Source organism: Schistosoma mansoni (assembly GCF_000237925.1).
Source record: "Schistosoma mansoni, WGS project CABG00000000 data, supercontig 0160, strain Puerto Rico, whole genome shotgun sequence".
In the NCBI taxonomy this organism is placed as follows: Eukaryota; Metazoa; Platyhelminthes; class Trematoda; order Strigeidida; family Schistosomatidae; genus Schistosoma; species Schistosoma mansoni.
The window spans coordinates 575,758-596,611 of record NW_017386051.1 but is presented as its reverse complement, the minus strand read 5'-3'; the positions used below and the strand labels follow the sequence as shown (position 1 = coordinate 596,611).

The 20,854-nt window shown below is 34.5% G+C and overlaps 1 protein-coding gene across 1 annotated transcript in view; it reads left to right on the top strand.

The window, feature by feature from the left end:
* The window catches only part of Smp_160060 (hypothetical protein), a 96,805-nt gene that overhangs the window by 57,115 nt on the left and 18,836 nt on the right, over positions 1-20,854 (top strand). The window contains exons 34-42 of the mRNA XM_018798020.1: positions 5,160-5,349; positions 6,967-7,074; positions 7,282-7,433; positions 8,313-8,402; positions 9,644-9,709; positions 11,167-11,471; positions 17,232-17,262; positions 18,840-19,019; positions 20,009-20,149. Coding sequence (XP_018646756.1) covers positions 5,160-5,349; positions 6,967-7,074; positions 7,282-7,433; positions 8,313-8,402; positions 9,644-9,709; positions 11,167-11,471; positions 17,232-17,262; positions 18,840-19,019; positions 20,009-20,149 — 1,263 coding nt within the window. The remainder of the gene's footprint in view (positions 1-5,159; positions 5,350-6,966; positions 7,075-7,281; positions 7,434-8,312; positions 8,403-9,643; positions 9,710-11,166; positions 11,472-17,231; positions 17,263-18,839; positions 19,020-20,008; positions 20,150-20,854) is intronic.

Here is a 20,854-nt window from a genome sequence, read left to right as displayed (position 1 = left end):
GCATTAAACTGAATAACCAGTTCCTTTATATACTGAAGTTGGTAAGTCACTTTTGGCGTTGAATTAATATCAGGATAACAAGATAATTAGATACTTTGATAGGTTTTCTCTCATAATTTTCTATTTACCAGATTAGGGTTTACAGGGTTATCGTGACGTTAGATAACTTAGCACAGATGCTTTCAGCCTTTGCTTTCCTTGATCAATGAGCTTGCAAAATTAAGATATGCTTTTTATTTCTCAAATTATTCATTGTTGTTTCTATAATTAATGTTGTACTGCTTTTGCTGATAATATTTCTACTTGTACAACTCTGACATTTGTCTTGATTGCTGCATCTCATTATGTTATTATTCTTTAATAATTGAAATTGTTGCATATTTACGCTGTCTTATGCATTCCATATAGCTAACTTCAGACAATTCACTATCTATCACAGACTATTCACAAACCTTTCAACCCCTTGATTTAAAAATATTAAAAATTATATTCTCTGTGAATAGTGGACAGCAAAAATGGTTTTAAATGATACTGTGTCTTTTTTTCTCAGTCATTACCTTAAAAACCACATATATATGCATTGTATTACTGCAGATGAACAATAAAGAGTTGATTTCTGTGAATAGTTTCTTGTTTATTACTGATACGACTTAGTTGAAAATAGGTACGATATAAGAAAAAGAGAATTCAGCGAAGAAAATTTTCTTTTCGACGAAATCATTTACTTAAGCTGTACATTCGTATATACAGTTATATGGAAAATATATGTCTATAGGAGACTAGGAAAGATTGCATTATAAATTGATTCGACAATAAATAACAAATGAGGTTACGTACTAATCAGAGGGAAAGCAAAAAAAAAATTTATGGGTCAGATAATAGTCCAATTAACAGATATGAAGAAAAGCGACAAACACAAAGGTCATAATAATAATAACAACTGATTAGAGTTTAAAATGTAAAACAGTAATTTAAAAACCAAAAAAACCGATAATAATCAAATAAAAGTGCAGAAAAGAAAAAAACGCAACCAGAAATATACCCATTAAGGGAACTAGGGCCAAGGAAGGGTGAGAGGTTGGACAAATCGTTTCTGCACGCAAAGTTCAGGCTTCAGTTCATGGATTGCCAATGCCTCAGCAGTGCACAAAATATTGATTCGACCCCCCTTTGGTCCGGTTCCTTTGACTCTATAGATTACTTTAAAAGAGTCTTTTGGAGCAATGTGTCCATAGTTGATCAAATGCTCTTGTATCGAACTAGTCATCTTTTTACATTCTCCTTTTAGCAGCCAAGCCGGATAGTGTTCCGAGATGCGTTTGGAAAGCGATCGCTTTGTGCGGCCTATGTAACGTGCCCCACATGAGCAAATAAATTTATAGGTACACATCAATGTGGCCCAAAGCGAAAGTTTATCCTTAACACACCCCCAAATGGTAGGCGGGCTAGGGAAAACGATTCGAAGCTTGGCTGTGTAGAAAGTTTTATTCAACGATTTTGAAATCCGTTTATTCAGGATTTCAGCAGCCGTGTCTCCTTTGAATTCCATATTCATAAACAAAGTTTTCTTCTGCATTGTCAAAGCTTTTTATTGATGAAGTCTAGGTGTTAAGTTGCTATCGACGAACCTAGGTGGATAACCATTTTTGATGAGGGTCTATCGAAGATGAAGTAGTTCTTCATTTATTGTGTCATTGGAACAGATTCGCTTGATCCTAGAGGATAAAAAGTGAATTAAGTTCCTCTTCCGACTCAGTGGAACCCAACTATGGAAATTCGTGTATTGTCCATTCCAAGTAGGTTTTCTATATATAGATCTTTGTAAATAACCATCAGGCATTCTTTTCAAACAGATATCAGGAAAATGGAATTCATGGTTCGCTTCTGCCTCTAAGGTAAATTGAATTGTTGGGTGACAATTATTGAAAATATTTAAGATTTCATTGTGGTCCATGTCATGTTCACAAATAATGAAAGTATCATCCATATATCTCTTATATAAATGAAATTTCTCAATTATTGGTCGAAGTACAGAACTTTCTAGATTGGCCATGAAACAATCAGCCAGGAGAGGACCCAGTGGAGAGCCCATTGCAACTCCATCTGTTTGTCTATAGAAAACATCATTAAATTTAAATTGCACGTTGAGCGTACATCGTAGAAGTAGTTCTTTAAAATAATGTTTTGGGATACACATATCAAGATTATTGTTTTCAATATAGTCACATAAAAAACAAATAGTTTCTGTGAGAGGAACATTTGTAAACAGCGAAGTGACATCTAATGAGAACATTTTCTAACCAATTACGTTGATATTTCTAATTGAGTCGACAAATTCAAAGGAATCAAGAGAATTGTATTTATTGATATGATTTTTAACAGGTTGTAAAATGTCAACTAACCATTTAGCAATAGAGTGATATGGAGAGTTGTTCATATCAAGTATAGGACGTAAAGGGACATTATTCTTATGAACTTTTGGGAGTCCATATAGTCTATGTATAACGGAACCCGATGGTTTGAGATGTTCAAAGAGGTCACAATTGATAATAAATTCATCTTTCATCTTCCTTAGGATTTTAATTAGCATCTGTTCCGCTTCTTCAGTTGTGTCATTTTGAACGGTTTCTTTAGAGAATTTGACCGTATCAGATAATATCGAAGATATTTTGGAAATACAGTCAAGGTGATCCGTAAATACAATTCCTGTACCCTTGTCTGGGCGACATAACACTAAGTCCTGATTTTTCCGAAGATCAGATAATTGAGATTTATGTTTTTTTGTGAGTAATCGACTAACTGTAAGGATTTTATTTACATATTGATTATAACAATCTACAAGAATTGAACGCTAAAATCCAGTTTGATAGCTTTATTCGTCAAACAAATGACCTTATTCCAGTATATTATAAAGATTTTGAGCATTTCAAAACAACTTTTGTTGTAATCAGTTCTGTACTTCGACCAATAATTGAGAAATTTCATTTATATAAGAGATATATGGATGATACTTTCATTATTTGTGAACATGACATGGACCACAATGAAATCTTAAATATTTTCAATAATTGTCACCCAACAATTCAATTTACCTTAGAGGCAGAAGCGAACCATGAATTCCATTTTCCTGATATCTGTTTGAAAAGAATGCCTGATGGTTATTTACAAAGATCTATATATAGAAAACCTACTTGGAATGGACAATACACGAATTTCCATAGTTGGGTTCCACTGAGTCGGAAGAGGAACTTAATTCACTTTTTATCCTCTAGGATCAAGCGAATCTGTTCCAATGACACAATAAATGAAGAACTACTTCATCTTCGACAGACCCTCATCAAAAATGGTTATCCACCTAGGTTCGTCGATAGCAACTTAACACCTAGACTTCATCAAGAAAAAGCTTTGACAATGCAGAAGAAAACTTTGTTTATGAATATGGAATTCAAAGGAGACACGGCTGCTGAAATCCTGAATAAACGGATTTCAAAATCGTTGAATAAAACTTTCTACACAGCCAAGCTTCGAATCGTTTTCCCTAGCCCGCCTACCATTTGGGGGTGTGTTAAGGATAAACTTTCGCTTTGGGCCACATTGATGTGTACCTATAAATTTATTTGCTCATGTGGGGCACGTTACATAGGCCGCACAAAGCGATCGCTTTCCAAACGCATCTCGGAACACTATCCGGCTTGGCTGCTAAAAGGAGAATGTAAAAAGATGACTAGTTCGATACAAGAGCATTTGATCAACTATGGACACATTGCTCCAAAAGACTCTTTTAAAGTAATCTATAGAGTCAAAGGAACCGGACCAAAGGGGGGTCGAATCAATATTTTGTGCACTGCTGAGGCATTGGCAATCCATGAACTGAAGCCTGAACTTTGCGTGCAGAAACGATTTGTCCAACCTCTCATCCTTCCTTGGCCCTAATTCCCTTAATGGGTATATTTCTGGTTGCGTTTTTTTCTTTTCTGCACTTTTATTTGATTATTATCGGTTTTTTTGGTTTTTAAATTACTGTTTTACATTTTAAACTCTAATCAGTTGTTATTATTATTATGACCTTTGTGTTTGTCGCTTTTCTTCATATCTGTTAATTGGACTATTATCTGACCCATAAATTTTTTTTTGCTTTCCCTCTGATTAGTACGTAACCTCATTTGTTATTTATTGTCGAATCAATTTATAATGCAATCTTTCCTAGTCTCCTATAGACATATATTTTCCATATAACTGTATATACGAATGTACAGCTTAAGTAAATGATTTCGTCGAAAAGAAAATTTTCTTCGCTGAATTCTCTTTTTCTTATTTTATGACATTATGAGTCATTTTAGTTATCTGAAGATACGATTTGGTGCGATACAATATAATGTAATACAATTGACGGTTACGATATAGTTTTCAACACAAACTGCATTAATAACACAAAAATTGAAAACATATCAACATATACTATCTTCCTTTGTTAGTGGCGGATATATCAGTAAATAACTTTTAGGTTTCGGGTGCAAAGAATTATACTTATTTAAGAAGTCTACCGGTTTTAATTTCCGTTTTTTTACGATTCTTCCTGGTAAACAGAAACATTAATGAAGACTGGACTTATTAATTTTTATTTATTTAAACACTTAAATATTGGTACAAGGAAGCACCAGACACATATGCACCGCACAAATCTCATTTGATTTGTTTGAGGGCTGTGATACTGCCCAGGTGCCCAAACTGAAGCAGGTTGTTTTCTTAGGGGCCACACATCGAGCCTTTTACCTGAAGGTCTATTCCACAAGGCAGTGGAGCGTCGTGAGTCGATGCAGTCCCATGTCAGCCGGTGACCAATGATTGGTATATACGCCATTTGTTCCCTCAGGATACTGGAGTTAGCCCGTGTGCCGGACATTCGCTTTTCGTCCTCTCAATTTTCTAAACAACAGTAATGCCATGAGAAGGCAGTGAGGAGGACTTCTCTAGTAGAGGCTATAAACGCGTGGCCATGTGAGAGCATTTCGAGAGGGAGGGTGCACTCTCCCCACTCTCAGCCGTACCAGGGCATTTGGGGGGAGGAGTCTGGACTAAATAGTACACAAATGATTGTTGAAATATATATATATATATATATATATATATATATCATTACTGTTTTCTTATATTTATAGTTAATGTTAAAAACAAATCATTTAGCTGGTTATGTCTTAGTGTCCGCAGCCAGAGCCAAGTTGGATGCGTTAACTCATCCACCGATATGGAAGGATTCACAATTGTTGAATAAATCTAGCTTGGTTGGACATTTGGAATGTATGCAATATTATGCTACTGTTGGACAAGTTAGTAATCTTGATTGTGATAGTGAAAGTGGAAGTGTATTTATTTATTTATTTAACGTAATATAATGTATTTTTGTATAGAATAAATGGAATATGACTAGCAGTGGATTGAAGGATGAGCGTTTCATCGAAGTTGAGAATTGTCAAATGAATGTACCTGCATCTCAGAGTTAACGTTTATTCTTGAACTAGAAACCAGTATCAAGAATGATCAAAATGCAGTCAAATTATCGACCACTGAATAATTCGATTCAGTTAAAATTGAATTAAAAATCATACTCGTTTTACAAGTGGTTTGGCCACCTGAACTCAGTAGCAAAGTAGATATCTTGTTAGCGTTTAAAGCGATACAGTTAGTTAAGTAAATGTATGTATAATCTTCGTAATTACTAGTTACATGACTTTTGAACAGCGGTTCACTATTTCAGAGAAAAGCGTTTATTCGTACCATAAGAATTAATGTAGTTGGCTTCATCTTATGTTACACATTAAGATTTTCTAGCTGATCAATGTACAATTGTAGATGTATGTGAGTGAGGTATGTTTTATGTTTCTTGACAAATATTGACTCCTTAGGCTAACATATATTACCAACGCCATTTGAGCTGGGGGCGGGATGTGGTTATGAGCTTTTCTTGTTGCTTATTGTAGTTAGTCCAACTAGACTCCGTTTAATAGCCTAGTTGGAGGTGTTCACATTAAATTAACCGTCCAATTAAATCACGTTATACATTGATATATCAAACCCTACCACTCAGTGATATCATCAATATCATTGCTAAGATCAAATCAAAATGTCCGTCAGTTAAGAACTTGATAAAGTTCATTATTGACGTCTGATAGCCTATCTTGCTTATCATCTCTTGTCCCATTGCTCGACATTAAGATAGAATATAAGCACAAACATGTAATGGTCCGGTTCTTCTTAGCTCATTAAAATCATAGTTGATGAACTTTGATGATCACAATAGATGAAACGTTACTTCATATTACTGGTAGAATACTATCAGTTATGTTGTTTCGCTTTTCTACTGGCTTATTTATTCTTTGTCCACGATAATCCGCCTGAATTTTTGAAAATTCAGAACCAGAATTCAGAGCGAATAGCCAGAAACCCCGATCAACAAAGATAGAGTGGTAAAAACATTACAGTTTATATATAATTTACATTAAAAAAAACTAGAATCTCATTCATCCACTAGTGCTGATCGGTTAAAAATGGACCAGGCAGTGGTTCCTTATATGAACCTGGTCAGAGTACACTGCTAACAGGTGTTACTTATTCGAATCTTTAAATTAAGAAATATGTTTATGATTAGTATAAGAGGATTTGTGGGAATCGTCTAATTTTCATAGTTTAAATCACGAATTGATCTTATCTAGGTATTCGTTAGAAATCTGAAAGCACCGGGTGGCCGCTTCGTTCTAGTATAATTTCGATTCCCGGATAGGGGCTCGTGGATGCGCTCTGCTGAGGATTTTTGTACTAGGACGAAGCGGCCGTCCACTGTTCCCAAGTTTTCAATGGTGATCTAGTTAAGGTCAGTTCGTGTTATAAACTATGAAAATGTATTTTTTCTTCAAGTAATAATTTAGTTACTGATGTCCTTGGTTATTTTCTTGTCCTAGGTTCTTCCAGAAACACCTGATCAATGGTTATCTACAGCTGATGTTAGTGATTGGACACATCATAATTTGAATGCTGATGAAGATGCATTAAGTGGACGACCTGAAGTAGTAGGTTGTGGTAGATCCGTCGGTGGTGTAGTTACAGCATGTGTTTGTTTTCCTAAAACCCCTTCAAACAATAATAATATTAGTAATAATAAGAATCCGTTAACTCGAACAAGTACATTGACCTTTGGTACAAAACTAATGAGTAACGATATGACACTCAGAAATAACGTTACTTTAACTTCTACGATGGTTACAACCACAACAACCACTACTACAGTCACTAGTTCTACTTCTGAACTCCATTCGAATTATATTCGTCCTATCCAACTACAACGTATGATATCTCGTTGTTCATGTGAAGTATTTTATATACATTATGAACCTGCTGATCCAGCAAATTTACCACTTCCACATCTAATCCCACCGCTAGTAAGTTTTAATTTCAACGTTTTTTCCAAACCTTAAGATAAAATTTTTTGATAAGACGGATTGTTTTAGTTTACGTGGCAAAATAATCTTAGCTAGATCACTACTAAAGACCAGAAGGCAATAGACAGCTGTTTCGTTCTGATACGGGACTCTTCAGCATTGCGCGCCCGTAACTCGTCATTAGAGATCGAATCGTGGACCCTTTGGTCTTGCTCATGGTCTCCAAACCTCTTGATCACTAAACAAACCACTAATGATTTATCTGTATAAATGAAATCAGTTTAAGATAGTATAGAACCATCTCCCATTACTTACGGTGGACAACTGATTTTACACCCGACATGGTTGACCTCCACTAGTCAAGGTTTTTTCGCACTAGAACTCCAGGGATTAGATCTTGAAGCTAAACTGTTTGTAAGAGATACATTCACTATCGAATCTCTCCGATCCGACCCATGTATATAAGAGGAATGTGTAATTAGCCTATCTCGGCCGTGATGATTACGTATTTATCAAATAACTTTGATTGATTTTTTTCAACCTCCTTCTATTTTTGTCTTCTTATATTTACCCTTTACTATGATGTTATTGATGTTCACATTTATATCGTATCTTATTTGACACACATTTCATTGTAACATTAAACTGTTTAGATATGTCTTCATAAATTACAGAGTCTGTAATAAAGTCCTTCTTGTTAAGTATTTATCAATGAAATACTTCCAAATTATAATTTATCCCAAGAATAATAAATGTATACAACTTGCAAATATTATTCCTTATCCTATAATCTGTAAATACTTATTTAACAACCTGATATGTTTTGTTGGTGCTGCATTAAATTTGTCTGTTTCTTTTTGTTTTGATTCTTCTTCACAGTCACTAGATGAAACAGAAGTGGTTCGTAATCCAGAAGGAGCTGACACAGTCACTCTATTGCATCATACGCTAAATGTTTCCACAAATTCTGTAAGTTTTATGTTGATGTGTATATGTTTATGTATAGTTGACGCCATTTTTTAAAATACGGTTCGGTATGTTTAGTGGAAGTTTTCGAGTTTTATATTTTGCATCACGGAGTGGTGTTTGTTATGACTTGGTCAGGGTCGTCGCTAATTTGTTATGACTTTACAAGATGAACCAAGGACGCATCCTAATTCGTTATTGAGTTGTATGTCCGGCTTTTGTTACGTGAATTATCCACCAATGGAAATACGACTTCTACGACCTTAACACTGTGACAATAAATGACGTTCGATTAGTATGAGTAATCTAGCGTCCTTATTGGTCCTTTATCCGCCTAGCCCTTCCACTTGAGTCCAGAACACCAATAGCAGCTTCTGCTATGCGAATCGTTTATTTCAAGCATACTCGGTTTATATACCAAACAGACAGACCAAATCACACCATAAAATAGAAAATAATATTTGTACAAAATCAAGCCAAATGTTGCTGTGAGCGTGGGAGACAGTAATCGAATAAACTGAGTATAATTTCGGAATAGTAAATCGTATAATGATAATCAATAGGTCAAAATGAAGCTTATAATAAGGGGAATATAGATATACATAATCTAGTTACTGAATAGTTATACAATAAGAATCTACATAGGATAATCGTCCATTAATAGGTCCTGTGAGTTACCCGTACTTATGTCTTCGCTAGGATATAGCAGTGTTATTTAGACAATCTTTGAGAACCAGAAGATATTGGGCAGTTGTTTCGTCCTAGTAAAGGATCGCACAGTAGTGATTATTAAATACCTCGCCAGGATATTGAGCCCCTGGACTTCCATATCTCTTACTTCAAGAGTGTAACCTTTAGACCATCATTGGGCTAGCAATAAATGGTTTACACATCTAATTTCAATCCATTCTCGATATTGGTCAACCATCTTCTAAAATTCCATAGGTAGGTAACTGTTTTGCATTCTTCATATCCACTTACCCGATTGAGTCGTTTTTATCCTTTTACTTTTGTATAAACATCATCAAAACATGAAGACAATGAGTAGGTAGTTAAGAATACCTTTATAGAGACCGTAGACACACAGACCTGCAAACGTATCTCAAGATTACTAGCAAATGCCTCTATTTTACGACCATGCTAGAACATTTGTCTTTCTAAATGTTAAACATAGATTGTATATTTCATGCAAACCATTGTTTTATCCATTTATGCTTTCTTTTCTTTTCTACATATATTTTTAGCTCCAATATCATATGATTGTAGAGATTGTGAACGATCTTTTGTTGTATGTTGAACCACAAAGAAAGGTAGTTTAATTATTTCAAAAAATATATTGATACGGGAGTTTTTTTGAGGTTGTTTAGTACATTACTCACATCGTGAACTGACTTTAACGAGATAACATTTGAGAACCAGAATGCATTGGATTAGCTTCTTGTCTGAATATGAAACTCCTCAACACAGCTCACATTCACTAATCCCCTTCAAAGAAAAAGCCTGTGATCTTCAGGGTTAATAATGAGCGCTTACGTTTTCAAATCACTTAGTGGGCTACCACCTGCTTTTCAAAATATATTGTCTAACTAAAATCAGTTCATGATATAAACTATAACTGTTCTGTCTTGATAGACTGACAGATACCGGTTACCTTCTATGAGATGTTACCATGTCATAAACTTACCAAATCTTTTTCTCACCTAATTTCAGCATCATCTAAGAATACACGATGTTGAATCCTTTGGCATGATATTCATAACACATTTTCAAGCTATAAAAACCAGTGTTTCAAGAATAACAGTGCTAATTGAGTCACTCAAACACACATTGCTAACATTACTAACATTATGCTGTCACTGAATGCGAGCGATCCTTCGAAAACCACAATGATCAAACAGAGAGAGTTGCTGAACATCTTCACCTGGGTTTCGGAGTTCATTATTCTCAAACGGAGCACCTCACTAACTCGTTCTAGATCCTAACTTTCACAGTCAGATTAACGTTACGATGGCGCTAAAATGACCGAGATTGGAATAAATCATTCCATTTTTCACTATACCTTAATTACATCTGTCAATTTCGCTTGATATATCAATATATTAATCTTTGTTAATCGGTGAATTGCAGGTTACACCACTTCCAGGTTTCTCAATTCATTTTTTTACTTAGTCTGATTAATCCTACTAAATAATTTATTTTATTATTAGTGTATGGGTATTTGTGGAGATCTGATCTTAGCTAAAACATAATTTTAAACTTGGAAGCACTGAGCTCTCGTTTCTTCTTAGTATATGACTCCTTAGCAGAGTGCATCTGGAAATCGAACTCAGGGCCTTTGGTATCGCTCGTGAATCCGTAACCTTCACACCACTAAGCCGATATTCAATGGTGTTGTTGTATGTTTGACTTCAATCTGTTCATGATATTGAGCGACCGACTTCCATTACATGTGGTGAATAACTGTTTCACATCTGACATAGTTAAACTCCACTAGTTACAGTTTCTTACTAAAACTCCAGGAATGGCTTCTAGAAGCTAATCACCAGTGAGCACATGATTATTATTTGAGTAGGAGGATTTGTGGAGATTGTAGAAATTTCTATAGTTTTCAATGGCGAACTGATCTTAGACCATTACTGAAAAACATGGAATTACTAGACTTCCGTTTCATCTTAATATAACAATCCAATTTGCCAATGAAAGTTGTTTTATTCGTTATAAATTCACTTAAAATTGTCGTTTTATTACCATTACCTTGTTTTTTTAGGCTAAATTGGAACGTAATCGTTTAACATTTGGTTTAATGTCTGAATCACAAGTTCGTTTAGCCATATCACGTGATCAAGAGACTTTACGTCGTTTGATCTTTGAACAACGTCAATTGGAACGTTATTTATGGTCATACGTCAGACAAACTATGCAAGAATTAGGCTTAGATGCTAATAATACATTAATTAATCATTCTTATCCTTCAGCTTTTTATCACTCTCCTACTACTGACAGTAGTAACAATGTTACATCGAGAACATCAGATTTAACTCTGAAATTAGTCAATTGCATACAAAGTGCTCGGTGAGTGAGTAAATAAGTATTAATATCTTTCATTGAAGAACGGGGTAGTAAATAGTATACATTTTGATGTAATGTTGTAAATCACATAAATAATTATGTTGTAGATTGACAATCATTCGCTTTCAGCCTTGTCGATGTCATATAAATACATTTTCTTTATTATAGGAGTTTGATACAGTGGGTCAATCAGAAATCAGATAATAAGTACACGTGAATGACTAAATAATTTCTTCTCTTTCCTGTGAATGAGACATAAAGCACTGATAGACTTAATCACTTAAATGATATATATATATATATATATATATATATATTTGTATTACTAATTAGTTACCTGCGCCTGTTATAGCCGTAGTGGAGCGTAAGCTGCCCGTCAGGATTTTCCAATCAACTGTGTCCTCAGATCTCTTTTTCAGTTGTTTCCAATGGCTATTCGTTCTTTTGATGTCTGCCTCCAATTTCGGACGCAGTGCCTTTTTTAGCCTTCAGGTTTGCCAGTAAGGGTTTGCCTCGTGATGCAGTTTGATAATTTCTGCAATTCAAGTCCTATTCACTTTCAGCGTCTTTTCTTAACTCGCTCTTCATTAGGAAGCTGGTTTGTTCTCTATCACAGTGGGTTGTTGTTGATCGTGTGCGATCAACAGATATTGAATATATTGTGTAGACAATCATTTATAAATACCAGTGCTTTTTTGATGATCATTGTAGTGGTTCACGGAGTTTCAGCTTCGTGCAATAAAACTGTCTTTCCTACTTTGTACTTAACCCCAAATTTCAACATAACTCCATTTGATAATTCTAACATACTCAAATTCTAAAATTTAAAGAATATAGTCGATTGCTTGAAACTTAAGTTCGTTTTCTTCTTAGTTTTACAGTGAATTAGTGTAAAGTGGGTACTAAATTTAATAGACAAAATATTGTCTAATCTAAAATGCAGATAATGTAAATTAATGAGAACCTAGTGAACATTCAAATTTAGATTTTTATCATGTACCAATAATATTAGGATTGATTTAAATTTCAAGTGGTTAACTGTCTTACAACCGACACGATTTAGTTTCAGTGGTTGCGGCTTCTCACTAGAACTTTGGACATTTTCTTTAGAAACTAATCGCTAGCGAATGAGCACATGACAGTTATCAGCATAATGTTGTGGAAATTGTTGAATGTCATTGAGATCGTGAACCAATCTAAGTTAGATCATGTATGCGCACTACTGAGGAGTCCCATATCAGAACGAAATGACTTCACTGACTTTATATAACCATTTAAAACCAAGAAGAACTGGGTAGGTGTCATTCGTCGGTATTTATCTACGGCCAGGACAACATTAACAAAACCTTTTCGAACACTAGGATCTGAGAGAAAAATCCTCAATCAGTTATTTTACCATTGTTCTTCCAGTTTTATGATGAAAATTGATCTAGACACTTGAAATCTTTCGACCATTTCAATGATTGTTTAAAACTCATTGTTTACTCTAGACTACCACTATATATAGCTATAATTAACACTGGAGTAATATCATAGAAAGAAAAGCAAAACTTTCCCATTTGAATGATTCTTATTTCTTATAAGGACGTGACTGGTTTCTGTTGTTCACGTTCTACTTTGATAGACCTAGGGAAAATGAAGTATTTGTTTAATCCCTTATGGTGGTCGGATCTTAGCAATCAAGTTGTAATCTAGTCTACTAGTCGACATAACTCTGACATCGAGTACACTATGTTTTATTGTTAAATAAGGTAGAGATAATCGGTAGAAGAATTTCAATACCTTTGTTTCACGATATTGGGCATATGTCAACTAGATGTTCCTAGTCAGTCAGTCAGTCACAACATAGAACTTCGTACGTACGTACATCAGTTCGAGTTGCCATACCGCATTAACACACAGATGAAGTTGTCGATTAAAATCCCATAGTGGTAGAAGTAGTAAGAGTATAGGCAGTAATCCGAAAGACTAGGGTTTGAAGATGTTATCCAAAGAGTTTAGTCCAGTGAAACAAATTTGGAAAGAGAAAAAGATAGAGACATGAAGAATGCAGAAGATTATAATTTGGGAGAACACGAACAGTGGATGCACCTTCGCCATTGCAAACGATTTTGAGCCATGTCATTCAAGGTCTCTAACCATCGGTTGTTATCATCTCGCGCATCCCAACCAGGTAATCTACACCTACCAACATGGCTCAGTCCACTTATCAGCGACTTCATGGATATGTGCCACGTTTTGGTCTGGACGCCCCTAACTTTCTTCCAACCTACTCCTAGAAAATCTCATGACTATTCGATCTATATAATTTAAATAGAATTAAGGACTAAGAAAATACGACATTGGATACTACCACTACTTCTGAAAGATCAATCGCGGTTCAAATGAATAGTTCAAGATTTCTTATATACCTCGTTGAAGAGTGCCCCCCCCTTCCGTTAAGTTTTACAGCGAGCGCTTAATACTTCACACCATTGAGTTTTTATTCATCATAAATATTATATATACACATATATGTTGTTTTGTTATTACACTCATTTTTCCCCTCTCTTTCTGTTTGGCAATGGAATGAATATCTATTCATTTTGCTATTTAAAAAAAATAAATTATTTATAACAGAAAATTGGAAACTCAAATTAATCAATTAAAATCTCATATTATTGATTTAAATGGTATATTATCACAACGTTTAGGACATTATCAACAATTACAAATACAAATTCAACGTCGACATATACGTAAAGCAATGTCATTTAAACGTTATCATCCAATGAATAAATCATCAGCATCTTCATCATTATTATCATTTAATAATGAGATTTTATCATCAATTACAAATTCTAATAATGTTAGTTTAATACAAAAATCATGTAAGTTATTTTAGTTATTTGAATATGTTGTAGTCTAATTGTTTTGAATCCAAAACACTGGACACTTGATAATCAATAAATCCACCGTACAACGTTGCCCATAGAGACAAATCAGTTAGTCAGTCATAAACATCAGAGAGTTTTGCACATATGTACAGAAGTTTAAATGAATACACTCATATATAGCATATAGAGATGAAATTATCAGGATGAATGTTAGAGTAATAGATGTGTTAACAGTTTCAGCGTTATTAAGAAACATTGAGTATAGGCAGCAGTATGATGCCATAATTAGGAATAGATTCTCAGAATAGAACGTTGTAAATTAATTTTTAAAACATGTAACATTTAGTACTATTTCACGTTTCTGTGGACTATTCTAATCTTTCTACCTATTCTGTCACACATATAACTTTGCCCTTTGACAATTACTCGCGTGTAACCTCCAGCATACTTTATACAAGTATACAGGTACATATATACTAGCATGCATATATGTATAGATCACACATGAGTAATTGACCAGAAGCAAATATATGTGTCATAGGTGGCATGAAATAGTATTAAAATGCTAGAAACTCAAAGTTTTCCAAAGAAGTAACATATAAATATGTCTACATTATTGCGATCTTTTTATAAATCGATTCATTCTATGCCTTCAATAATTGGTTACGATTATTAGATACTCATAGTGTATTCAGTACTTCTCTCAATGTGTACCATACTACTCTGTTCGAGAGAATAAGAAGTTCTAATACAAAATACGTGATAGTTTTTAATAATTAATCTGTCATTCAGATATAAATAATGAGTACTTATACTCTTTACAATTTGATAAATAAAAAGGAACGAATCGAGCGAAGAAATTTCTTTTCAATTAGTTTTTCATCATGGTTCTACACTAATATATATGATTTACAATAATTAAATAACACTCATGGAGTAGATACGTTACGTAATAATTATATAATGACATCGATGGTGAGCGGCCTATGCTCCTCAACGAGGGGTAGCAGGCGTAAGTAAGTAAGTAAGTAAGTAAGTAAGACATCGATTATAAACTAACATTAATTGGAAGAGAATGATTAATACTAATCAAAGTTATTATTCGAAAGACAAGCTGTTGCTACGTTGCATAATATATAAAAAAAAGAAGAAAGAACTAACAAAATATTTTGATGAATGGTCAGTAATATAGTAGTTATGTAAGAATCAAGAGACGAATGAAGAGAATAAATAAAATACAAAAATGGAAGGAATCAGATAATTGTTTACCAAAATTCTGCTACAAACTCCGCTATACCGATGGCCAAGGTAGCGAGAGTGGTTGTACAAACTTCTTTTGGATACAAAGGTTCGGTTTGTGAATATGAATTGCGATGGCTTCAGCTATGTGCAATAGACAAGCTCGTAAACCATGTGGCAAATTTGATGGAATATGGTAGATAACCTTAAAAGCTTTATTCAGTTCAACCTGATGACCTGTGTCCACCAAGTGAGCGAGAATAGAACTCTTAATCCCCTTTACCTGTCCTTTGCTCAACTACTACGGATGGTGTTCTGTTATTCGTTGACGAACTTGCCGAATTATACGCCCTATATAACTGGCTCCACAGGAGCAGTTGAATTGGTAAATACACATAGATGTGGCGAATTCAGGCAATCCGTCTTTATTAACAGTTCTTATTGTGGGGCGGTTGTAGAAGACGGTACTCAGTCGGGCTGCATTAAATGTTTTCTGTACTGCCCTTCTTAACCTCTGTGTCAAGATTTCTTCCGTAGCATCATTTAAGAACTGTAACTTTAGGAACAATACCTTCTTCGGAACGGTAGGTACACTTGTCCTTCTTTTCGTCTCCGTCATATGTTTGTCGATGAATTTCATTATCAAATGTCAAAATGGGAATTTTCTCTTTACAATTTACCATAATCATTGTTGTGGTTAGAGAAAGAGACGTTGAATGATAGTATGGATTATTATATCTTTCAGATTCGTTAAATTTGTGAATGATGATTTTCAAAACTATCTTGTACTTCTCTTAATTCCATGGATTTATTCCTTCTCGTATCATCTTATCTAGATCTAATGTATTTCTACTACCATTAATATTGTTATTACTTTTAAAACTCTGGCATTTGTCTTGATGATTTATCTGACTTGGATGATATGATTTGATAACTTGAACCAATACATATCTGTATCTGTTCTTCACACATTGATCTTGGTTGTAAGTAATTTGGATCGAAAAACACTAGGTTCGAGTCCAAATGTGAAAATAAACACCTATGAGCTATATACAGCCAGCTGACAAGTTCTAAATAGTACATTCTAACCACAATCTATTTATCGATATAAGATTAAGGAGATTGTTGAGTTTGAATTGAGATCATGAACCGATCAATGTCAGACCGTTGTTGAAAACCTGGAAAAACTGGACAGCCGGATCGCGGATGCTCACTGATGAAGAGTCCCATACTAGGACGAGACGGCCTTCCAATGCTTCCAGGTTTACAATGATGGTCTAACATTGATTGGTTCATGATCTTAGTTATAATCCATGTAGTCTATAAATTAAAATTTCTTTATGTAATGTAAATGTTTATCCATTGATTAATGTGTTGTTTTACTAGTTCCTACTTGGTGTTCATTTATTCTTTCAGCCAATGATGATTGTAACCGAATTATTCAAACTAACAATAATGAATCAGAAACCTATATACAAAATCGAATAAATTCACATAGTACATCTTCTACAGACCATTTAACTCATCCTAATACGAAAACTATGAGTAATAATAATACTGGTCAGAATCATTTAATTACTGAAAATATCATATCAGAAAGTGGTAATAAGTCATTGTCATTATCATCATTTATGGATGGTGGTGATAGTAAACCAGCGGAAATTGTTCGGCGAAGTGAGGTAAATCTGTTCTATCGTTTATAATTTGTTTCACTTTTCATTACTACTTATAAGTAATGTAAACTAGTACTTTGAAACTTTTGAGCCACTTTTTTTAACTCTGTAAAGATTACAATCAATAATTATTATTTATTTTGAGAAGGGGTTTTGTGGAGATTTCAGTATTTTTCAAAGTTGAAATCATGAGTCGATTGAAGCTAGACCACCATGGAAAACCTGGAAGCACTGGACGGCCGTTTCGTCCTATTATGGGACTCCTTAGCAGTGCGCATCCACTATCCCGCACTCGCGAGATTCGAACCCAGGACCTACCAGTCTCGAGCCAGAGCCCTTAACCGATAGACCACTGAGCCGGCATCCAATGGTGTTAATGTCTAACTTATTTTTGACACTTACGTCATTTATAGCATGTGTTGACACTTGGGATTTTAGCTCAGTAAGGTTATTAAGAAAAAGATTAATTAGGTAACATCTCACAGCAGAACATTTGTAAGCACATATGTATATATATTAATTAAGTATTTTGTGGGTTTGTTCAGTAGAACTATATAATAAGTTTACAATTATTATAAAGTATCCAAAACTGAGTGTTTGGTACAAATCATGACCATAGTGGATTCATATATGGTCCAAGTCTAAGTTAAGGCTCCATATTTGCGTGTTACGAATGTAGTACTGAAAAAAAGGAAAGGGTGGAATTTGGAGGAGCGATTGTAAGTTGCTGATAAAGCATAATTATTTTCATTAGAACAAATAAAGCTATACTCTCAATGACTACAGTTCGAATCCAGTTAAGGACAAGCCCTCCCAAAAATGGTAAACACTCGGACTTAATAATCGCACTTAGGGATTTAAATACCTGAGTGGGTAGGTCTTACAGTGTCCCAGCTCATCAAACAGATAAGGATAACCAGCTACTAGAATCATGCTTAGACAACTGTTTATTCATAGTGAATATCTACGTTAAGCATAACGAGAATCATCGTCTGAAATGGCAACTCCTACTATCGACTGAACGACGGACACAAATAGAGCATATTGCTATTGATAAACGTTGAAGAGGTTCGATAGAAGACTGTTTTTCATTCAAGAGCAGGTATCTTGACTCTGATCATGCTCTGGTAAGAGGGTGCATTTGTAATATCGAAAACACGAGTCTATGTAGTGGAATACATAGCTGAACAATCTCAGTATCATTGAATAGTTGCCTCATTTCCATCAAGAACAGCCTGAAACACAAACAATATGTGTTTAAGTTTATTTGAATTGTGTGAATTCTGGATAAACTGTATGTATTCGTACGTTACTATCAATTGGCCACAAATAATTACTATGTCAAATATTAGAAATCTAGAAATCAAAGCGCTACAGTACTTTGCGCTATTTTTTTATAATTAAAGTGTTTTCTGAATTGATGTATCATTTTATGACATGAGTTTTATTCCTAATACAACATTTTGATGTTGGTTTTATTCTCAATGTAACATTGTAGTCAATACAATAAAGATTTTATGTTTTCCAGGGTAATATTATTTCTTAAAGAAAAAACATACAATAATGTTGTTTTTAATCATTAGGTGTGTTTTGAGCATGCAAGATGGCGTATGACTGAAAATGATGGACAAATAGGTTTAGCTGATGTGGAACTACGTGGTTTTATTTATACAAAAACACATCGTCAAGATGATTCTGGTTCGCATCGTTTAGAATTAGGTTGGATACGTGTTTGTAGTTTAGCACCGAATTCATTTTATCGAGTAAGTGTTTATATATTTTTGTGACAATTTACTTTTCAATTGTTTTACACGTGATATATAAGGGCTACTATTGATTTATTACTGATTAGTAGCAATTGTCACGTTTCCATGGTTTAAATGATAACCCGGGAGTACTGGACTGATGTTTCGTCCCAGTATGGAGCTTCTTAGAAGTGCGCATTCAGGACTCCACCACAAGGTATCGTACTCAAAGCCTTGGGTCTCACAGACAAACACTCGAACTCTAGACTGCTGAACTGCCATCCAGTGGTGTATACTTCTAATTCTAAACAACTTTCGATATTACTCTAACATATTCCATTATCTATGGTAGATAAATGTATCATTTCCCACATCGTCGAGTTCCATTGGTCACAGCTATCCAATGCCTCCCGGTTATGACTAGGTATCTAGCTAACATAACTTCGTGATTTAAACTGTGACAGATCTGCGATCTCCACAAAACCCTATATACTGATCGTTATCATGTTTTTCTTGTACTTTAAATACCTTCTCAATTACGTCGCGATGTTGTTAACGTAGTTTAAGTGTCTCCATATTACATTCACTGTATAATAACGTTATTTACTGATCAGTAGAATGCAACACTATGTTTCACAGCTCTCATTATTTGTCGAACAAAAGTTACTGTGTGATATGAAACTTTGGATTCAACAATCTCCTATAATAATTATCTGATGTTCTTACATATTCTCGCATACTGTTATCCCTTCTAGATTAGGGAAGGGTTTCTTGCTTCACAATGGCTAACTCATTTAACTTAAATTATCGATACTGTACGATCGTCTTCTGATGCCATTGGTAGGCTGTTGCCTCACACTCGATATGGTCGAACTCCACTATTCACCGCCTTTATCTATCTGGGTTTTTTTCCTTTCGATCTATTTATTTTAGATAAAATGATCTTATATTTACTGTCTATGCACAGTGATATTTCATCATTCTTTTTTTGTCTAATTTATTACTAGGAAGTTTTAGCTCCTGATGTATCTGGTGGTCGTTATGCTGGTGGTCCGATTCTACGCATTGCTTGTTCTGATTTAGCTCCAGTTGGTGGAATATCTGTGAAAGAAGCGATGGAAATTAGTGTTGCACCAATTGTATTACAGGTAGGCTGAAAAAAGAACAAACTTCTGCGTACTTTTATATTTTAAGTAGTTTTTTCCCTAGACATAAGGTATTCATTTTTTTCTGATAAATAAAAATAATAATTATAAACTAAGGCATGACCGCTGTTCATAAATTCATGAACTGCCGAAAATAAATCGAATTAATGGGTTCAGACAACTCTGTTGTGTCCTGGGCGATTGTTGTAACCAATGGTTTCATACATGGAGTAGAACACACAGCTTCAGAATAAGTCACAATAGCCCATATGCATTTCCTCTTGACATTGAGTGTTTTAAAATTCATTCTTTTTTTGAGTCATATCGTTTATACTTAATCTTTTTTACATTTCTTGTATTTGTCTCGATAATTTTATCTTGCTGTTCTTATATGATGTGCAAGCTTGAACAGATCCTCACATGTTATGTCGGAAGAAAATAAAATAAATTGTTTGCTTGAGCTGTGTTGTGTCCTATGTGATCAGTCTGTAATGACAAGAAAACAGTTGTGTGATCGTTCATTCTAGATCGTTATCGAATAGCTCATCTATATTCTCAGTAAGACAGGTGATCTATTAATTGACATAATCCAAGCAATGAACACCAATTAAAATGTCAATGCTTATTAGTCATCGAGTTCCTTCTAACCCAGTGGTCAGTCAGAATACCCTCTTTGGAAGAAGATTAGTTCGTTGTTGAACTCCTTTC